This window comes from Morchella sextelata, assembly GCF_020137385.1.
Source record: "Morchella sextelata strain SCLS chromosome Unknown scls_17, whole genome shotgun sequence".
Lineage (NCBI taxonomy): Eukaryota > Fungi > Ascomycota > Pezizomycetes > Pezizales > Morchellaceae > Morchella > Morchella sextelata.
In genome coordinates, this window is record NW_025408632.1 from 88,086 (window position 1) to 108,846 (window position 20,761).

Consider the following 20,761-nt stretch of genomic DNA (forward strand, 5'->3'; position numbering starts at 1 on the left):
CCGGCCGTATATTTGTTTTTGGTATTTTTCTTTTAATAAAAAAGCCGAGCGAGTTTAAACACTCTAGTCCATTTGTCTGTTATTACTAATTTCACTAGCTTTTGGTGCTGTCTCAAGTACTATATTGTACTACGTTCATCAACATGTACATGCACTTAAGAAACATATAAATACATGTATATCCGGATGGTGGTGATACATGAATTTGGGCGCACGGGACCGGATTTGGGCGAAGACTCGCCAAGAGATATTATGTATCAGGCGATCCTATGTTCCTATATCACCGATAGAAAGATACAATAATAATAACTCGTTTTTTTCGTATTTTTCGATCTATTTAATTAAAAATATATCTTATAATTTGTTTTTATATAAATAATTCTCAAATCAAATATTTGTAACGTTCTTAAGATAAACCAGGGTTAGGTGTTTTCCGGTCTTCCCGTCTTCGCTGTCAAGTACAGTGGTGACGCTACACTCTTCCCCACGACCAATACCATCTCTTTCATCCGTTTCATCAGCATTTGTTTGTTGTCCTATATAACCTAGCCATCTCAATTGTCTGATGAGCTTATAGGTCTTGATACGATAACCAAATCTCGAGCCCATGAAGTCGAAGCGGGAATGACATAGCCTCACAGATTCCTTTCCTAACGAGGTCCCCGTTTCTTGGGAACTATGGCTCCTAAAACTACCGACTTCAGCGGACCTGAAAAATGCCTGGGATCAGCCTTCTTCTCGTCTCTATCCCGAGACGAGTTATCACACGCGATTCATTAATTACTAGGACTGATGCGCCTCTCCTGAGAGGAGGTTTCAAAAATCTCAACAGATTATATCATGAACACTGCGGAGGGGAATCCTTATCCTTTGTAACATCACTACGCACAAAGGCTTGTCAGTGCAGAACCGCTCGCTTCAAGTTCATCGCGGGTGACATGTGGGGGCAAAGGTGAAGCCTTGCAAGGTGAGATTTATACAAGCTGATCGGGTCTTTATGTAGGTTTTATCGATCTTATAATCGCAAAAGTACATAATAATCTTCTGCAGTGTAAGAGTTCCACATAATGAATGAATGGAAATTGCCACATGACAGTAGTGGCTTGCATGAGCGTCGTCACAGTATAGGAAGGAATAAAAGAAGAAAGAATAATTCAAAGTGTTGACCTACAGCAAGGCCCATTTTTACCTTATGGAACAGCCACCAACGAATTAATAGAAAAATTTAAGGCACGTGGATTCAGCTGCAAGCCCTTTCGGATCTCTGGATATGTGTACTATCATGAGATTGATATCATGAAAACTCACTCGATGGCTCCATGGTTCTAATCGAATTGGTTCACTAGGTCAAGATCCTGGTTTCATGATTAAATTAATGTGGCGATATTAGCTGATTTATTTCACATATCGACCAATAGTCGTGTCCATACTACGTGGCCCTGGCAGCAGAAGCATATATCCACTCAAGTCGACAAGGCCAGCATTCAATCACATCTTATGTCCATTTTACACAATCAATTGCGAGCAAAATGCATGCCTTCATCGCACTTTGAAACAGCACCTCGCATGTGACAGTGCGGCCAGTGTGAGGTTTCCGCCTTCCGTACCCGACTGGTTTTTTGACTGTAGCTTTGAACTGTTGGCCAAGATTACTTTCTACATTCATGAGGGGAGGCGTTCTTCATAAGCTGGGCAGAAAACAGGCTCACTTATAGGGAGACATAAAAGTCATGAGCACATCCTGCACATATCTTATTCCTATTTTGGATGATACCACCAAAGCCGTTCATGATCAGGTTTGCGTTGCGCGTTACCAATTGAACTGTACAGAATTATGGCAGAGGTTTTTATTACGTCCCAACAACCTTGGGCGGGTACCCGGCCCCAGTCGGCGAATCCTCCGTTCACATGCCAGTTTCCCTGTAAAAGGGTTTAGGAAAGGGTTGAACGGTCTCAACAGATCTTCAACATTTACATTTCATGAGCTATAGGCTGTCATTTTTTTGAGTGGATCATACTTTCTGCCCAATTTGCCCTTCATTACCCCTCACGGGACGCAGGATCTTAGGCATCCTTGTTCACGGGCCCTCACTCGTACTCCAGAATAATCGTTGGCCCCGCATGTTGTCCGTGCACCCGCTCACTTTCCGTTTGTTCCTTCCCATGGGCTACCGTCAGTTGTATCTTTTCCCCCGGATTGGTTACTATTGTCTCCCCAAGAAATCGTCATATCTCGTGCATTGTGAGGCACACACATATCCGCTTGCTTTATCCACTGAGATTACAACCCCCCGTATACTGTGATTTGATTTATAGTCGAGATTCCGGGGGAAAATAAATGGAGATGGGCAAGACCGATGGACTCAATAGATATCTTAGAATCGCGCCCACATCTACATATCGTGCCACACATAAACACCATGAAAGTGGGGGGCCACGTGGCGGCCAGTCGACTTGATCCCTCGGAAACGTACACAGACATTGGCAAGAACTTTCCAGTCATCCTTTTCTATGCCAACTCCGACTGGGCCCGCCTCTCCTTTTTACCTTTGATACTTTCTCTATCCTCTTACCTACCTCAGTCAAGCTTATAGGTCTCTCTGCCTTCTAGATCGGCATATGCCTAATGGTAAAATTACCAGCCCCGTTACTGCAGGATTACTGTGCTGCAATCGTATTCCATTTTGTTTATGATTTGTATGTATGTACTACTCTATTCCCACTCTAGATGTAGACCGCGTACTGGCCATGCACCACAGTCATCGCTGATCATTCAATGCAATGTCTTAGAAATGATTCTCGGTAATACACAATGTCTCGTAATTGGACAGCACACTCGCAACCAGTTCATTGTTTCTAAGACATCATTCTATCATACGTTCAAAAATTGGTTTCTTTCGCGCGCGGCTATCAGATGACAGCGGGTGTAACCAAAACTAGACCTGGTATGTAAACCTTGCCCGATGTCCCTCCCGCTGGCTCCCCACAGAGAGTCCATCTTATCTTCTACTATATGATTTATACAAATTGTAAATCTGGATACTGATGTTTCCTCTCCCCTCGATTTCATGATGACATTAATGTTCATTGCTTGGCTTAGCGTATATGCAGACTGCGAGAAAACCGTAATCCCTGTCAGGAGATGTTCTACAATGGTGCGCCGCTTTCGTCTGGCTTTCTACCAATAGAACTAACCTTCGTCACCCCCGCCACCACCCTCAACTATGTATGTAGGTACTACATACCCAAATACTACAAGATGGAACATTAATTGACAATCCCAAACCCGCTAGCCAGCAAACAGATTCGCTCAAAACTTATCGTCCGAATCAAAATAAGGCTGTGCCAACAGCAAACTTCGCCTTCAGTATACACATGTATGTATGTATGTACCTCCGGTACTTTCTCTTACTCAGGCTAAGTTTGTCTTGCAGTACTTAATGAGATTATTAACTTCATTTCACTATTTTAAACTCAGCCTTGTTGTCTACACAAAATCCTGTTGGGAAACAACTCATCAGAAATAATTTATCTCACTGTACCTGAGCACCATCATTATATGCAGCTACACACAGCGCATCTAGCCCCCATTCTTGGTGCTAGTTCCAGAGCTGGTCATAGGTGATAGTCAGTAAAGATTGGGTACAGCTTGACCACGCTTATCGTCATATGACTACCCTTTGAAGAAGTAATTCGGGAATACCCTTGATCTGGAAGTTTGAACCATTGCGATGTCTTTCAGTTATTCGCTAGGACCCCACACATTCTTCACCAGATATCACTCGCGTCAAATACGAATGGTCAGATAGGCGTTTGATTTGATTGATTACTTCATTGATTGTATGCAACCCGGAGGTTATGACAATAGTCAGATAGGCGTTGAAAAGGGCTTCATTCTCAATGATCGAGTGCTGAGAGTCGTGGCATACTCTGAACCAAAGTACCTTCGGGTCGACCAATTTTCTGGTCTGGTGGAGTATCAGCGATAATCTAAAGGCCGTTTCATCTTGCTCAATTAAGTCTAGGCCCAGGGATATGTGAGGTTGAGAAGCCGATAACTCCCCGTGAAGAACCAAGTATGGGGGCCTTGTCATTGTTGCGGGTCTTCTAGGGGTAATCCCCTGAATCTGTGCATGTGTTCTATTCGTCTCATAATATGCACTAGGATCGAGGATACTCACCGCGTGTCACTCGCTCAATCAGGTACATGAAATAATCCCTGTGGTCATCATATGGCAATGAAGATCTGGGCTAGGTTCTAGCTTCTGGAAGCATGTAACGGTCTTGATCGACATGTCAAAATTTCCCCAGGATTACTCTATCATTGACCCATAAGAACTAATGATACGCAGATCATCGGTCATTATTGGCACGCAGTAGTATCTTACGCATGCGAAATTCTCTTCTCGGCACTTGTACGCATAGGCATCCCGCTCATCCAATAAAATGCCAAATTAAACTAATTCCACGCGATGAAGCAAGAGTCGCCCCCCAAATTGGAATAGAATTCCTTTCGTTACTCGAACGCCAATAAGAATAAGAAATTAACCCACATCAAGGCCAAGGATTGAATAACAGAAAAGAAAATAGCGAACCAATTATAAAGAATATCTAGGTCTCATGAGAGAGCGATGATTCTGCAAATGCCTGCTCGACAGGAAACTGACGAGGGTTCAGCCACCTATCCTTGAATGAATGCACCCGAGATCGAAAGGGCTGCGGCACCTGATCCTCCTGAGCACCACCGCTTATAGGAACCCCATCCAACTCCCATGAAATATCTAAAAACTGCGACTGCAGGGTATTCTTAAACCACATCTCGAACTTTAAGTCTGCTGGCCTAATGATCATATTCACTAGATATGACGCCTCGTAAAACCTCTTCAGCCCTAGATATCTCTTCCTCCTGTCGAATACCGAGTTCGGTAGTTTCCGCATGTCGGTTTTAAGCCGGCAAATGATTTTGACGTCTATTGCTGGATGTTAGCATTAGCGGCATGCATTTACTTCAGTAAGCCACAGGGATTAGCACTCACCAGGTCCCAAACGCCCGGGAGGCTCATCTGAGTCGCAGCGAACTAATATGTCCTCCCAGACGCCACATTTCTTGAACGTTCGACGCAGTTGCCGTGGAATGGTGAGTGATCCATTGGTGATTTCAACACCCTATTCCCGAGTAATCAATACCATTGGTCAATTACATGTAATTCTACCTTCATTGATCCCTCACCTTCCTGGCAAACCATTCCACTTGGTTCCTTGCAACCGCTTTGCCGGTATGTTCGTCCTTGTGATAGTCTGCTGGGTCGTGGATATTGGAGTCAAATGCATGGGAGACTAGGATTCCATAGTGTGCTGGGCATCTCCTTGATTCTACTGTGGTTGTATGTCCCTGCAGGTCTCTAACCTGATCACGGATACATCCGAGCACTGTGGCGCTTGCCCTGTAAGAGATCAGACGTGTCAAAAATATACTTTCAATGGAGGGGGAAAAGTCAAGTGTGCGGCCAATACGTGTCTGTGGGCTGAATCACTCGTATTGACTCTGATCTGAATGCTTCTTCAATCCGTTGCTTGAGGTACTGCGAGGATCCCAGGCCTCCGGCAAGGAATATCTTCTAGAATCTTTGTCAGATCTTCTTACCTTACGAGGAGGGATCCGGAACTTTTACTTACTCCTACTTTGACTCTCTCGATACGACATTGCCTCAGATGTTCCCGAAGCAGAGTAAGCGTCCTGCTAATTGAGGGCTCAAAGAACTCAATCATCATTTCTCTGAATCAAGTGTTCAGTAGGATTGATATTATTAGAAGACTTGGTGGTACTTACCGTGAAATCTGCACAAATCCTGCTACAATAAGATCTCCTTGTATACCTTCTCGTGGCAGTTCAACATGGAAATGTGGCCTAGATTCATCATTTGTAAAACTTTCTTTTCGAAGGATAAACTGTTGTCGGAGCTTATATCTCTCATCATTGCTGAGTTGTTGTAGAATGCCACGTTCCAACAAAACATCATCGAATGCTTTGTCAATGTATATTGAACCGCAGGGAGCACCTCCATTGATGAAACGGTCAGATAGATGGTTTAGGTAACAGAGGGCACGTTTGGGCATACCAGAAATAATTCCCATCTGTTTGACACGCGGTGCTTGTCCTGGCTGCAGGATTTGATAAGATGAAACATCCTGGACAAAAACCAATGTTAGTTGTCAGACTCGCGCGAGCTCGGCGCCTGTGCCACGCTATCAATTTTTCGGACGGCAAACTCACAACAGTGCCACCACCCGCATCACAGACTATAATTCCTTCGCCCGTCTATGATACCATATTAGCTTTCTCTTTGCATAAAAGTTTCGGGAATGAAACCGGATGTTTCCGTCGATTCCTCTGCCTATCGACCACTCAATCACTTACAACAAAATCCTCCTCCGAGCGCTGGCTGTATAGAGTATGAATAGCCGCCGCCTCAGGCTCCGTCAAGGTGACGTTGAATCTATGTTGGTGGAAGGATGTTTTAAGAATGATATTCCTAAACTCCTCTACGACAGGGTCCGAATACGTCGCTGGAACTGTAAAGGAAAATTCCATCCTGAGCTTATCGAGAGACTCCTCCTCCAATCGCTTCCGAATATGGTCATAGACTGCATTGAGAAAGTCGCTGATCATACCATGGGCTGTTTTGCTGGACATATCTGGGTATGTGTGTGCTTCACCAGATCCCAACGAAGTCTTGAACAATATTGACCGGCCAAAGCCTGCTTTGTCTGCCACGAAGCCCCATTCGTAGTCCTTACTACCTGACATATATCGGAGAACAGTGGGGACCTTGTGCATGAAGTTCTCGCACCCAGGCCAGCGGCCTAGTTGGGTGGGCATCGGGTCGCCGGGTCTCATATACGCAACACCTATAAACCCCCCGAAGTTAGCTACAAGAGTTCTTTTTATCGACAGGCATCTGTGGACATCCCTGTGCGAGTTGTTCCGAAATCAATTGCGACAGCAAGTATCTCACTCATCCTCGTCGCATGTAAATCACTATGCCCGTTGTTCATGTTCATTCTGTCCATGATGATGATATATCAGCAGCTATCAGTTATCAACAAACTCTGGCCATACAAAAGCCCCTCACACAATGGAGTCTTGGTGAAGAACCAACTTGGTAGAAAAATACTGAATCCTGCAGTACTTGCTCTCGTTGAGGGGTTGGTGCAATAGATTGATTGATTCACTGGAGTAAACGACCTGATCCCGGCAGTCTAAGCGAACTGGTCAGCTAGTGATCAAGGCAGAAAGAGTTTAATGGTCTGTCAAGCCGAAGGCAATATACGCAATTGAAAGTCAACGGGGGATACGTACTTATGTATCGATCTTGGTAACGTTCATTATACGACGTGAAGTAGAATGATAGTATACAGTCACTGTCAGTCAGTCATTAAATGCGCATGCTATGGATACATAGCATCGGGATTGCAGAGATAGATGTGCTCTGGTTTTCGCTAGATTATCCAACTGCGGGCTCCTTTCTATTCGTCACATGGAAACACTGTGATTGCATGAAGCGGAGAGGGCCACAGAGCGCTTGACAAGTATCTAGTCACGACTGCAGTGAAATTTGCAGGGAACCACCGCATATGCATACACGAATTTTGATTTGACCTAACAATCCGTTATGCAGGAACTCGGGATACCATAGGCGTTCAAGAGAAAAAATTGATTACAGGTTATATCCTAGGCCTTAACTTATACGGCTCCGATGTGGGATGAATTTATTGTCAAAAATAAAGGCTGACAGGTTTTAATTTTTTGTTTTTGTTTTTGGCGCCCCGCAAGACAGCCTGCAGCCCAGAGCATGTACGTCCGCACGGTACAGACTGACATCAAAGGATCCAACCTTGTTAATAAAAACTAAAAGGTTGTGTGATTTTATCAGTCGAATAACAATACTGAATCGTGGTGTGCCCACTCGTAGGTTCGCAATATGTAGCACTTGAGAGAGCTAGGTTAGTTCGCATTTGCAGGTCCGCCGATGGGGGTACCTAGCTAGCTCCTCAGAATGCCTAGGTTATGTAGTTATCTCTGTTGGATCATATTCATCTTGGGGGTACATACCTATCTTAATTAAATACTGCCATATTGTCTTTAAAATACGATTAGCCGCCCCCGCCACAAGATACCTTGCAATTGCTATTTTATCACACTCGACAATTCACGGTCGGGCCTCTCAGATTCCATAAACGATAGGTCTATAGGACGTGAGTCGTCGTCGTAGTCGTTCGGCTCATCTATAACCAAACATCGACATCCGCCTCAGTTTTCCAACAAGCAAAGAGATTGTTGTCTTCCTATTATATCAAAGTACATACCTCACTCGACGAACAAAAATAACTCTCCGCAACTGCGTTAATACAAAAGCCTTTCCCGGTCCCGCTGAAGAAACACATTCTCCATCTTCAAGGTCACAAGCAAGCTAGGGCGTGATTGATTCAGCCCTGTAAACAAAGCCACTTTCTTCTTTATCTTCATATTTTTTAAAAAACAGAAGCCACACACATGTGCTGCTTTCGAAGAAAAAAAAACGATGCTGGCTCATCGGTTCCTACTGCGAGACGGGGTACTCTACCTACAGGTTCGTAATGTTTTCTTACATTTGAAATGTCTTTTTGTTGCAATTGTACACAGCTAATTCCAAATTACCAGAAACTCCCCGACTAGTGTCCAGGCGACCATCTCCTCCCATGTCCCCTGTCACTACTATACACACCGAACAACCCAAAGATGATGCGGCCATAATCCGTCTGTTCAACTTAATCGACTCTAGCATCACCGACCATGTTCTCAATTACTATATAACCAACACCCTAGGGGTGTCCAACTGCGAAAGATTCGCTCAATTTGGGAGAAACAAGAGAGAGTTCGTATGGGTTCAGAATGTCACCTTGAATGAGCCAAGAATGCAAGTGGTCGTGATTAGATCAGTCATTAGCGCGGAGATCTTCAAAGCAGTTCGTGATGGCATGTTTGTTCCCCCAATGCCAGGTATGAGCCAGAACCCAAGGAGAGCCGAGTCGAGGAGCAGACAAACCCCAAGAAGTAAGTGTTTCACCCTCTTCTGAAGGTTTTCTACGGTAGATTCTCAATATAAGCAAGCATCTGCCCGGGGCTTAAAGTTACGTGCTTTTACCGAGTTTCTACTTATTTATATCGAGAGATCCATCATCTTCTGCGACGTGTGAAGAAGCAACTTTGCGCTCTCATTCAAATTCATATCCCAGATCATTCCTCGCACAATATCTACAAACCAGCTAACCCTCACAGACCCTCCCGCGTCAAGCATAGACCAGAAAGCCCGCATCGACTTCTTTCACAACCTCCCGCGAAACCCTCACTACGCTGCGCACCGCAAGAATGCTATTACCTCTCTCACCGACGAAATTATGCGCCTCACATTCCCCCTCATCGCGGATAGAAACAGGGAAGAAGCCCGCCAGCGTAGCCTTGAATTAATCATCAACAGCGCCGCGGACTTTGCAGTGACCACTGGCAAGCAGACACCATACTTCCGGGTCTCTTTCCCACAGCTGAGAGGTGGAAGCACCAACGGATCGAGGAGGGGAAGGACAGAGAACACGGATGCCCCGGTAATGGTGCCCGAGCTGAGAAAGTACGGGGACGAGAAGGGACTCGGATATGACCGGTATATCCCACTGGTTCCCGTTCAGAAGTTACCAGATAATCTATAATCCTATAAATCTCCCGTTTATGGTAAATTCCACACCTCTTATCAACCCCCCCCCCCCCCCCCTTTTTTTTTTTCCCAGGTCCCACCTGCAGTTCAACAGTTCAACGAGCCAATTTCTAACTTCTCTTCCTCTCGACAGAATTTAGTTCCTCTGTCCCGGACAATCCTCAAGATCTAGGGATTTCATTTTCACGCGTGTGCACGGCACCTTCGTGCTTAAAAATTCCATTTGTTCGTCATATTAATAATTCTCAGGAAGAGGGTGTGGTAGGGCAGCGCTGGATACGACTGTGTCCTCTTCTTATTTTCCTTCTTTTGGGATGCAGCGCATGAGCATAAGCATTTCTATAACTATAGCGGAGCTACCATTCTTTATAACCATTTATAATCCCCACGAGACACGAATAACGACCGTTATGGCGTTATGTTTTCTTTGTTTTTCTTTTCGTTTTTTCTACTTTTATTTTCTTTGTATATATATATATAATATATGAGTACTTTTTGTGGCGGGTTGTAAAAATAGCATATAAAATCCATGGAATACTTCTTTTTTCTTTTTTTTTTTTTTTTACTCAAACGTCCCGATCACTGTATACATGTACCGCCCCCATTAGCCTGTTGGTTATAGATGCCTCCAATTCGCCTATGACGTCTTTCTCCGCGAAAAAGCTTGATTTCCTGTGCTCGGGAATGGATATATATTTCGTCCGTGACCGTTTCCCTGCATAACTTCAGATGACATGAGCTGACTTCTTTTCCTTCCGTGAGTAAAATTTTCCGCCGTATGTATGTATGTATGTACATATGTGGGTTGTGCACGTACATATCCGGCCATGTGCCTCCGAGTCGAAGGAGGTATGTATGTACAATAGAGTATAAGTAGACTCTACTGGTACCTACATGATACCTAACTACAAGTTAGTATGACATTCCCAGAATGGATTGGTTGTAGTACACGTTCCTCACCCCCACAAACCCCCACAACCCCCCCACAGTAGTACCACGGAATATTAGTACCCTGCATTGAGTTATTATCCCACTCCAACTGTCTCGCATGCACACAGGCTAACCTAGCTGTCAGTCTTCGGAGAAATGGTACAATTACTTGCAGCATACATAATTTCCCGGGGTATCACGGCTATAAACCAAATATTCGGAATGCCAATAAAATATCATTTCTCATATATAGATACATGTGAGGCCTCCCAGAAGCCAAGAAAGAAAACGAATGATGATAATAATGCGCCTTAGCCCGAATCCAACACCAAGTCTGACAAAGGAAATAATTGAGGGAACAGCATTCAATGCTGGTATGTACACCTGCCCGAAAGAGCAGGTCAAGAAGACGTCGCTAAAACAAAATGTGCCCCCTCCCAATAGCGTTTTGAAATAATACAAAGAAGCGAAATAAAGGCCCACTGGGCTTTTATACCTTTTCCAAACAGATGTTCATCGTCGGTTCGTTGACGGTGAACGCGAATGCTGAAGAACAAAACGATCCAGGTTGAGGCCCGCTCCATTCCTCGATCTGGAATGCCTTCGCCGCAGCAGAGTAAGTCTGTTGGATATGAGCCACTGGAATATTCTGCCACTCCATGTCCTGCAGTTCCTGTGCGGCCCGTGCATATTCCTTTCCAAGTGCCGATAAGGTTTCTTCGTTCGACATTACCGGACTTTCCGGGGCTGGAGACGATGATGCAGATCCACGCCCAACCTGGATCGACTCGAAAGCCAAGATGTTTACTTTAAGGCTGAGTGCGGCGATCGTGTTGTAGAGGTTGCCGTTGAGATTCTTGAGGTTTCGTTGGTGCTTATCTGCATCTCTCCCCCACTTGATTTTCCATGCCAGGCTAGCGAATCCCTTTCGTTTTGAGTACCGGAGGTAGCGGTTCAAAGAGCCTTGAATACTTTCAAGCTCACACTGAAGTGGTCGCATATTTTTTATATAATCTTCCAGAAGATCTTGTGGGAGATGGCTAGACTCGAACATGTGCTGGAATTGAGAAAGAAGTCGGCGGGTGGAGGAGACTGTTTGCAAGCCTTCGTCAAGCTCAGATCGAGCACCTCGAACTTTTTGCACCGCGGCGTCGATCGTCTGAGCGAGGTCGATACAGGTGGCAACAATAGAAATAAGACCGAGACCCTCCATGTCTAATGGGTCGGGTTAGGAAAAGGAATAATTAAAAAAGGGCTTTAAGGTTTTGTTTGAAGTTGTTGGTTTTCACTGAGGTTGAAACGGGGAGTCTTTCCGAGGGGACCTTCGGCTGGTTTTATCTAGAGCAACGCCTCCCCACCGCGAAGTTCGTCCCAAATTCCAACAACTTCTGCGCACTGAGTATAACCCCCCACATGGGGCTGGCACCACGTTCGTTCGATGATCCCCACAATTAGAGCTGAATTGCTTCATTGCTCTATGACATAGGCCCCAGCGTCCCGGATCGTAGAGGTATGTACGAGATTCTATTCAACTTTACTTGCATACGGACACCTGCATCCTATCGTTCAAATCCCCCGTTCACACGTCTATCTTCCAGGGAGTACTCTAGGTACGTACAGACCTTCGTCACCTACGACCCGCTTCATGCGCAGCATTACGCCGGTTTTTTTTTTTTTTTTTTTTTTTTCCAAGGGTTTTTTTCTTTCTCTTTTCGAAGCGAGGGGTATCGATAGATAGTATGTTGGGTTAGTTGAAGGTGTGGTTGTTGGTCGACAAACCCCCGCTATGCATATGAGACAAGAGGCTCTCGGCTATCCAATCAGCAGGATGCGCTGGATCATTTTTTTTCTTTCGCTAATGGTTATGTTCCTTTGGTTACACCATCCTATTTTTCCGAACTACTTTAGGAATCGTCCCAATTATCCGAAATAGAAGACGGCCAGCAGCGATGTGTACCCGTTTGATTTGATAGTGTCACCACCAATGCAATCTCACGATGAATATTCGGATGGTTCGTGGATCCCGCGAGCGACTCTCGTATACGGCGTCATTGTACCACCCACGAAGTGGCATGAACCTCCGAACAAGAATTTCAGACGTGATACCCCGCTTTAACTTCTCAATGATGCCATGTCTGGAACCGGTAACGTATCATGTTGAGGTTTTGCCCTCTCAATATGTTAAATGTTCACAATATCACCGACGGTACCTGGGCTAGCTAGAGCCATGCGATGCCCTGCAGCTTATCGGTGTTGGTGGTGGTGATTGCTGTCCACCGCCTCCCCCTCACAGTCAGCACGTACTAGAGTACGAAGCCTATGGTGGTCTTTCCGTTTAACTATTTGTTTTCGTCGTTACTGGACGGGCTCTGCCGTGTTCATAGTCACAAGACACTACATCGGAAGCCCAAAAGAAAGAACAAAACCTGAAAAGGATGGGCGTAGGTAGAATACGTCCAAATTGTCTTTGAAGCAAATCATCTTTGAGGGATAAGCCATTCCAGCCTCGAACGATTTCATACGCGCAGAATTGTAAATGCACACTGCGCATTGGACCATAATTCGGTTTAGCCCCCTGGGTACAATTGGTGGATTTTTCTCGGTTCTCGGAAGTCCATCCCGAAATATATCAGTCGAAATACAGCATGCGAGTGCTGGATGAGCGCTATTGTGGTCCACCTATGCAATTTATGCCAGCGGAGAGAGCAATCGGACGACATGCGTCAACTGGACCAATCACAGGGTATGTCCACCCCCCCCCCTCTGTTTCTTTCTTGAACGCGCTTAGTCTCGGTCAGGCATTTAGAAAAAATCGTCGATCATGGTTTTATTGATAAAAGCATTATCATGATCTTCGTTGTCTCAATCCATTGACGTTTCGGAGAAAGCCTCAACAGTTTCAAAAGACTTTGCATACCTCTACCGCCGATATCAAAAGACCAGTGCCATCACTGCTAGGTATCTGAACATAACCGGAAGAACGAAGAAGAAAATTCTTGAGCTCATGAGGAAGCTAGTGACGGTAAGTTTGTGGTGGTTGTTTAGCCAGCCTTAGCCTTGAAGAGCAGGGTAATGTGTAAACCGTATCCAGGTCTCCGGGTTCCAATTTTGTTTAAATGGCCCAAAGTGGAGAAGCAGCTCCATTTGGAATCGACACCACGTATGTAGTCTTGAATAAAATCCAATAGGCAAATCTAAGACACAAGCGATTTTCCCGGCGAAAATGCGTCAAATTGAATCAACCTCAACTATACCGACCAGCTTCAATAGCGGTATGCCGGTATTTCGAATGAGAAGTTAGAATGCTTTTGGTCTTTGCTTTTCTCTTTCTTCCCTTGCAGAAGTGAGATTTCTAGTGTTCCATTTGTCAGGTCGCTACTGCAACAGCGGTTCATCGTACCAAATCTAGGTTTAATGTCCAGCTAACCACTGACGAATATCTCCTGCAACACGAATCCCCACTAGATTGAGGTCCGGTGAATGTAAGTCATGTCTTTCATTTCTTTTTCTACAATCCCACCTTCCTCCCATTTGTCGGGCAGTCCTTGGGATATCAGATGTATTTTGAAAGAAAAGATTCATCACCAAATCCGATGGGATTGCGGGGAGGATACACCCAAAACATGGAACTGGGATAACCAAAAATGACGTTCTTTAGCAGCAGAGAAGAGCCGTGCACTGGCTACTGCTGAGCATCCGAAAATTAAAAATAATAAATTCGATTTAGGCGATTGTATTCGTCAGCCCTAGCTGAGAGAAGCTCATCGAGAGAATGCTGACTCCTCTGGCGGCTTTACTTCTATTCGTAGGGCTTCTCCTCGGCCGTGGACATGCATTTCGAAATTTCTATGCGCATCTTCTCCGCATAAAAATCTGAGACCAATGCTATCTGCAGTGACGTCTCCATCAATGATCTGATTAATTGGTGCATGTCGCCTAGCACAGCATCAGCAGAGACCCAGCCTCCTCCTCTATAAATCTCTCGGCACATATCTAATTTCCATCAGGTGGATCGGCAATGGTGAGTGATATACTGTGATCGCGGGTCATCTACAGTGCCAAGACAGTCGTGAATGCATGAGGCTCGGATATATTTGAAAGTGATTTCAAAATAACGTGCGCTGGTCACATATCGAATTTATGTTCCTCACGTTGATCTTCAACATCAATGCTTCACCCGCGCTATGCATATAGTGCTTGAACGCTCAATCCTGCATGTCCAGGATATATTAAAGAGTACGTAAGTACGTGCATGCGCAGATGTACTCTGGTCGAGGATCGGAAAAAGCAAACATATCACGAAAAGTTGAAGGGTGTAGATCCTCTATCGACCCAATATCTTCCCCTTCTATTGCCAGCGAGAACGTTGAACCTATCCGCCCTATGAACATCCTAACATAGAGTTGTCAGCAACTATTTCTCGTCATATGAGCAGTTAAATGAGCAAGGTTCTGTAATTCAGAAGGGTTTTATGGATGGGGAGGCATGGCAGGAGAAGAGGCACAAGAACAGACGAATGATTGATGTATCAGGGATGGTCTCCTACTCCTTTGTGGTAACGGAGCACGTAATCCTGTTGTATCCTGTTGTATCCTGATGAGATCTTGAGATAAAACGGTGCAAGACAAAGATTTCCGGGGATGAAAAAGATAAGGCTCGAAAGGCTCGATGGTGTTTACACAACAATGTCAGCGGCGTAAACAGAAACGTGTCTAGAGAGCAGGGCGATGAAAAGGTCGGTAGCTACATAGTCGACTGCAGCCTCGCGCCAACTCTACGCATGCCACACAATGCTTACATACTCAACTGTGCGAATATCCAGAGCAAAACAGTATTAATTGGGCACTCAGCCACCTAGCCAAACTTCACACTGCATGATCACGTGCTCGGTGAGCTGATCAGCTGAGCTTGGCTAAGCAGGCACATCAAGCACAGAAAATCACTCGCACACCGCATCTACCACAAATGGCATCACTCGCTGCTTCTAGACACTCTACCCTACTGATATATTGTAGCCGACGATCCTTTCTGCATTGCACAAGGCAAGCTACTATTCTTTACACCATTTCGAGTGAGCGAGTTTCAGTTCCTGCATCTCTTATTTTTCTCTTCTTTGCTTTTTCCTCATACGGGCCGGCCGGCGGCGCAACGCGCCAATTCTTTCCTTTTTCCTAACCCTGATCACACACCACCACTTCGTTCTTCGATGTTGGGGACCGATCTTTGAAACCGTTGGTGTCGGAAGCTAGGCATGAGAGATATCTTGAGAATCGAACTTCTTTTTAGTTCTAGACGCGAGCCAAACACTGAGGCGCGCATCACAGAATATCAATCGTTTCGGACTGAGGTGTGAATTGAGGATTCCGTCACTTTTGCTAGTATCGACAATGTAACAGAAAAAACTGCTTTTTTCTTCTATAAGATTCCAAACATTTCCAGCAAAGGTCTTGGCAACTTCTATATTTCTATTGAAGGAGCTTTCTCTCCACCGAACGAGTGATATATTATGACTACCACACCAGAGGCACCCCATTAAAACACACACCAAACATTACACTCCGGGCCAAAATTTTCCTATCAAGCTATCTCCCATTCTAACTCCCCCAAGTATCTCCTCAAACAACGTAATGCAGAAACCCTAACCCTGACACATTATGTATATTCATCCGGATTCTCTAAAAAACAAAAACCAAACCCGCTTCGACAGTGAATAGGCTTCCCAACTTCTTACTCAAGATCCCAACAAAAGAAGCCACGTTTCAAGCAGACTATTTACACTTTTTCGACCATGTCGGCCATCACGTATGTACCCCAAAACCTCGCAGTGCATCCCTCTCTTTCTCTTCTAAAACCCCCACCAAGCACCTCGATCAACAGTGCATACCTATATGCTACCTACTTCAGAGTCACTCGCGACAGGCATGAAGTACCCGAATATGCAGCTGCAAGTTTTTGGTGTATTTTTGACTTCTACTCCAATGGAAATTGCAGATTAGGACGTGCATTTTCGGGTACTTGTTACCTGCTGCGAGTAGCTACATGCTTATTACGCACAAAAGAAATTCCTGCACTGCACTGCAGTGCAGTACATCCATGTCCGACGTCGTCAAAATAAGCAACAACAACAACAAAATAAGCAAACAAACGAAAAAAAAGGAAACAATCCCGCCTAAACAACCGCCGTCATATACCTTGCTCTCTGGAATATTCCTGGTCTGGGCATAGCATAGACGCATCCACTAGGCCGGCACATGGTCAACATGTGGATAAGCTGGGGTGATAGTATGCGATACAGTTGCAACTCGATACATGTGCCGGATTGCCAAGATTCAAAGCATTTAGTAGGGATAGCGGGGAATCGGAGATACATAGCAAATTGATTTTTGCAGTAGGAAAAACAATACCCCAAGAGGACCTCGCACGGGTAGCGAGGGGTCTTGTGCATCCCCAGATCACCTCGCACGGGATAGCGAAGGGTCTGGTGCATTCAGTTCCGGCATAGTTACCTAGTTGTGACTGTATGCAGCTGCAGCCAGTAAGTCGGTACTTTCCTTAGGTGCTCACGGTCACTCGGAACCTTAAGGTTTTTATAGTCAATCGCGGTAAATTCAAGGGCCGGGGTTTATGTCAACTACAGCACCAAAAAAGGCTATGGGATTCCCGTTAATGCAGCAAGAATTCGGTATTAGGACGTATACGGTATTCTTCGTGCAAAGTCGGTTTCATTCCGTATTCCTCACTACATTCGGCAGTCCTATGGTAGCGAGTTCACCCTTTTTTTTCATACTGCACTATCTTTCATTCTATATTACCAAACACCCAGAACATCTACCCCCTCCCCGGCCTGAGATATTGCATTAATCCAGTACCAACTCCTCTAACCAGAATCTGCGATGTCTGAAATTCGGAGATACAAGGCCACAAGCTAGATAGTTATTAACAGTACTATTCCCTTCAGATACATGTAATTCAAGAGGAATGTTCCACCGCTAGAATGCGTCGGTAACCGGATATATTTCTTTGAAGTCACGAGGTATCACTCGGTTTACAGCTCTACTACTTACAGCAGTAGATCCAAGAGCCTAATTTAGAACGGGTTAGTAATCGAATATATACGCTCGCATAGACTACTTGAATCATCCCACTGGTCTTCCTCTCACGCCTAAATCCGAACAGAAGTATCCCCTCAGCATATTTCCTAAGTAGATAGGTAGGTAAATATGAGCGGCATTGATATCGTGCTTTATATTTTGATTAATACTACTTTACTACTATATATACAACCTCCAAGTCCAAAGGTATCATTACCACACCACCACCCCTCAACTAGCCCCCACATAGCCCACAAAAGAAAATAGTACACCACCCATCCCAATATTCCAGCCCACCAAACGCCCAAACCCCACTACCAAAAAGAAAAAAAACCCAAAAAACAAGTCCTATCAAAAAAAAAAAAAAAAAGCAACCTTGGTCTCATCGCAACTTTCAACATCACAGCAACAATCTCCTCATCGCTGCCCACCCAACAATCCCCCAACATCATTCAGCATCATCTGTCCCCCCTCCCCGCTCTCCACAACCGTAGTCGCACCCGAATCACTCCCAGTGCTCTCGCGCCTCTCACCAAGTAGTCCTCCCACGTCGTAAAACGAAACCTGCCGTCTCCCACGGTTACTATGCATCCTCTCCGGCACCGGAAGGTCCCGCGGCTCCCCACCCCACTCCATGTCCGGCTCCTCCTTCTTCGGCGAGGTCGACGGCGGGGTTTGGTCTTTATCGTTGTACCGCGGCAGATCCGAGCGGTTATATGTCGGCGCCTTAAACGCCACCGGCGACGGGAACCCCGACGACCTTGAGCTCCTCTGTTTTCACATCAGCACCGCAATCATGAATACAAGGAAAGGGGGTATGTACCTCAGCGAGGCTCAACAAATCCGCATCGATGCCCATGCCCACGTCTCTGGCAAGGTCTTCATCGCTGCCCCAATAGAGGTTCCCCAGCATGACGCTCCGCCGGTCCATGGCGTCCTCGCCATCACTCGGTGCCCGAAACTTCTTCTTCTTGGGCCCGCGGTCGCGGGCGTAGGAGTTTAGGATGACGGCGTTGGCGCAGACGCATGCTGCTAGGCTCTCGATTGATGCCCAGAGCGTGCGGTATGCTTGGGAGTAGGTTCCTTGGAGACGGATGATGGAGGGGACGCGATAGAGTGTTGTTGCAACGGGGAGGAGGGAGAGGGAGAAGAGGAATATCATGTGGAACTTTCTGCAAGGGGGTGTTAGTAGGGAACGTGAGGAAAGAGGTGTGCGGGGGGGAGTGGGTGCACAAACGTTCGTGTACGCATCCCGGAGCGGCAGATGGCTGGAATGGGGAAGATGACGAGGAGGAGGTCGGTGAAGACGTTTAAACTTCCAAGGGTGACAAGAGGAACGTATGAAACACGGCATTGCGCTATTATTGCAAACATCGTTAGTAGGCATAGGCATAAACACACAAATTAAAAACAAAAAAAAGATGGTGGGGGAGAAACTCACGTCCTGGGTCTGGTTTAACCTGCCCTAGAGAATAGATAACAATGATTAGTATTCATTCGCATGATATAATAGATAGCAGTGCCACACTCGGTTAGTAAGACTTACAAAGTCTAAAACATACATAAGTCAGTAAATATATCTATAAGACCCAGTTATATATATATAGGGCTAGGGTTATAATCTGAGACTCACTTATGGGTCGGCCTACACTCCGCGAAAATACTGATACACGCTGCTGCAAACGTAACGAGTAAGCTCCACCGCAGGACCTTTAGCCCGATCTCGTAGTGTCGATCCCACACATGCACCGTAAGGCGCTTGTAAAACTCCGTGATGCAAAACTTCTGGCTCCAAATACTGCTCACGTGCCTCTTCATCAGTAACCATCCATCAACCACCAAAACCATCCGTGAAGAAAAACCAAAGTAAAATAAATTAATAATAATAGTAAAAAAAAGTCATCAAACTCACAACACAGCATACCACACCCTCGCTGCCAGCACCAGCTTACTCCCCAAAACCCTCTTCCTCACCTCCTCGTCAGTCATTCCGGTCGTGTCCGCATTATTCGTCCCCAGCACCAGCACCGCATGGATCAGTCCCATCCTGATCATCAAGGGCACCGCCGTAGCCGCCATCCATTTATCATCATTGAAAATCTTCATCGTCCTCGCGAACCTGCCCACCACCCGGGACACAATGATGAACAGGCACAGTGACGAGCACCACCATGTCACCAGCAGCGTTGGGCGGTCCTGGTGGGAGTTCCGGGGGGGCGGCGGGCCAATTGAGGGGTCGTAGAGACCCTTCCAGTGGATCGTCATCGAGGTCGTGGAGTAGTAGTAGTAGTGGGAGTGCTGAGGTGGTGGTGGGTGGTGGCATGAATTGATCGTGTGTGCCCTGCCTGGTATTTCCCCGGCGGTGGAGCTTTCAGTTGTTGGGGGATTGGGATTGATGAGCGGTAGGGGGGCAGTGGGTATATATCTGTGTATTAGGAGGGAAGGGGAAAGGAGAGCGAGAGATTCAAGGCTGAATTTTAGTTCTGTTTGAGGCTACCAGCTGAGGCGATATATGCACTTGTGGTAAGCGAGGGATCGAAAGCCTGGGATCGGTAGAGTAGTGCAATAACCATTCGACTAACGGGACAGTAGCCAGCAAATAGATAGAGACGAAGGGCAGGCGAGCAGGTTGATGAATTGGTGTTTGGGGGTAGGTAGGACCCTAGGTCAGAGGAGGCTTGGTGGGGAGGGGGAGCAGTAGTAATACAGGTAAGCAGGCAAGTACTATAAAAGTCTCGGCCCCCCAGTGCAAAGAAAAAAAAGGCCCGCCTCGAGAGCAAGCAAGAAGCAGGAGCCGAAGAATTTAGCAGCAAATAAGGTAGATCCCTGCGGCAGCAACTTATAGTGCACTAGGCATTCACTACACAGCCTTTTAACTGCAAGCCCTCTAGGCTCTAGCTACAGCTACAATTAAAAGCTGGCCAAAACTAACAGGGCCCAGAGATAAGAAGGCTTCCCGGAACGAAGGTGCTGGAGCGCGAGAACCGAAGG

General features: G+C 45.9%; 5 protein-coding genes across 5 annotated transcripts; 2 read left to right on the plus strand and 3 right to left on the minus strand.

Annotated features, from left to right (window-relative positions):
* Positions 1 to 2,690: 2,690 nt before the first annotated feature.
* On the plus strand, positions 2,691 to 3,472 carry H6S33_004165 (uncharacterized protein; the record flags this gene model as incomplete). The annotated part of the gene is made up of 7 exons (XM_044835645.1): positions 2,691 to 2,701; positions 2,791 to 2,802; positions 2,862 to 2,890; positions 2,941 to 2,945; positions 3,101 to 3,230; positions 3,294 to 3,377; positions 3,435 to 3,472. The coding sequence occupies 7 exons, from the start codon at positions 2,691 to 2,693 to the stop codon at positions 3,470 to 3,472; spliced, it is 309 nt and encodes a 102-aa protein (XP_044690903.1).
* A 1,139-nt stretch (positions 3,473 to 4,611) lies between these two features.
* Positions 4,612 to 7,466, minus strand: H6S33_004166 (uncharacterized protein; the record flags this gene model as incomplete). The annotated part of the gene is made up of 13 exons (XM_044835656.1): positions 4,612 to 4,662; positions 4,726 to 4,970; positions 5,037 to 5,166; positions 5,231 to 5,444; positions 5,515 to 5,618; positions 5,677 to 5,776; positions 5,831 to 6,189; positions 6,275 to 6,319; positions 6,419 to 6,909; positions 7,017 to 7,063; positions 7,161 to 7,260; positions 7,361 to 7,372; positions 7,460 to 7,466. The coding sequence occupies 13 exons, from the start codon at positions 7,464 to 7,466 to the stop codon at positions 4,612 to 4,614; spliced, it is 1,905 nt and encodes a 634-aa protein (XP_044690904.1).
* Positions 7,467 to 8,739: 1,273 nt separating this feature from the next.
* H6S33_004167 (uncharacterized protein) lies at positions 8,740 to 9,744 on the plus strand (the record flags this gene model as incomplete). Its single annotated transcript, XM_044835667.1, has 2 exons — positions 8,740 to 9,094; positions 9,320 to 9,744. The coding sequence occupies 2 exons, from the start codon at positions 8,740 to 8,742 to the stop codon at positions 9,742 to 9,744; spliced, it is 780 nt and encodes a 259-aa protein (XP_044690905.1).
* Positions 9,745 to 11,169: 1,425 nt separating this feature from the next.
* Positions 11,170 to 11,892, minus strand: H6S33_004168 (uncharacterized protein; the record flags this gene model as incomplete). The annotated part of the gene is made up of 1 exon (XM_044835678.1): positions 11,170 to 11,892. One exon carries the CDS (start codon positions 11,890 to 11,892, stop codon positions 11,170 to 11,172), a length of 723 nt encoding a protein of 240 aa, XP_044690906.1.
* A 6,295-nt stretch (positions 11,893 to 18,187) lies between these two features.
* H6S33_004169 (uncharacterized protein) lies at positions 18,188 to 20,035 on the minus strand (the record flags this gene model as incomplete). Its single annotated transcript, XM_044835689.1, has 6 exons — positions 18,188 to 18,541; positions 18,594 to 18,942; positions 19,008 to 19,128; positions 19,212 to 19,235; positions 19,420 to 19,568; positions 19,683 to 20,035. 6 exons carry the CDS (start codon positions 20,033 to 20,035, stop codon positions 18,188 to 18,190), a joined length of 1,350 nt encoding a protein of 449 aa, XP_044690907.1.
* Positions 20,036 to 20,761: the final 726 nt, after the last annotated feature.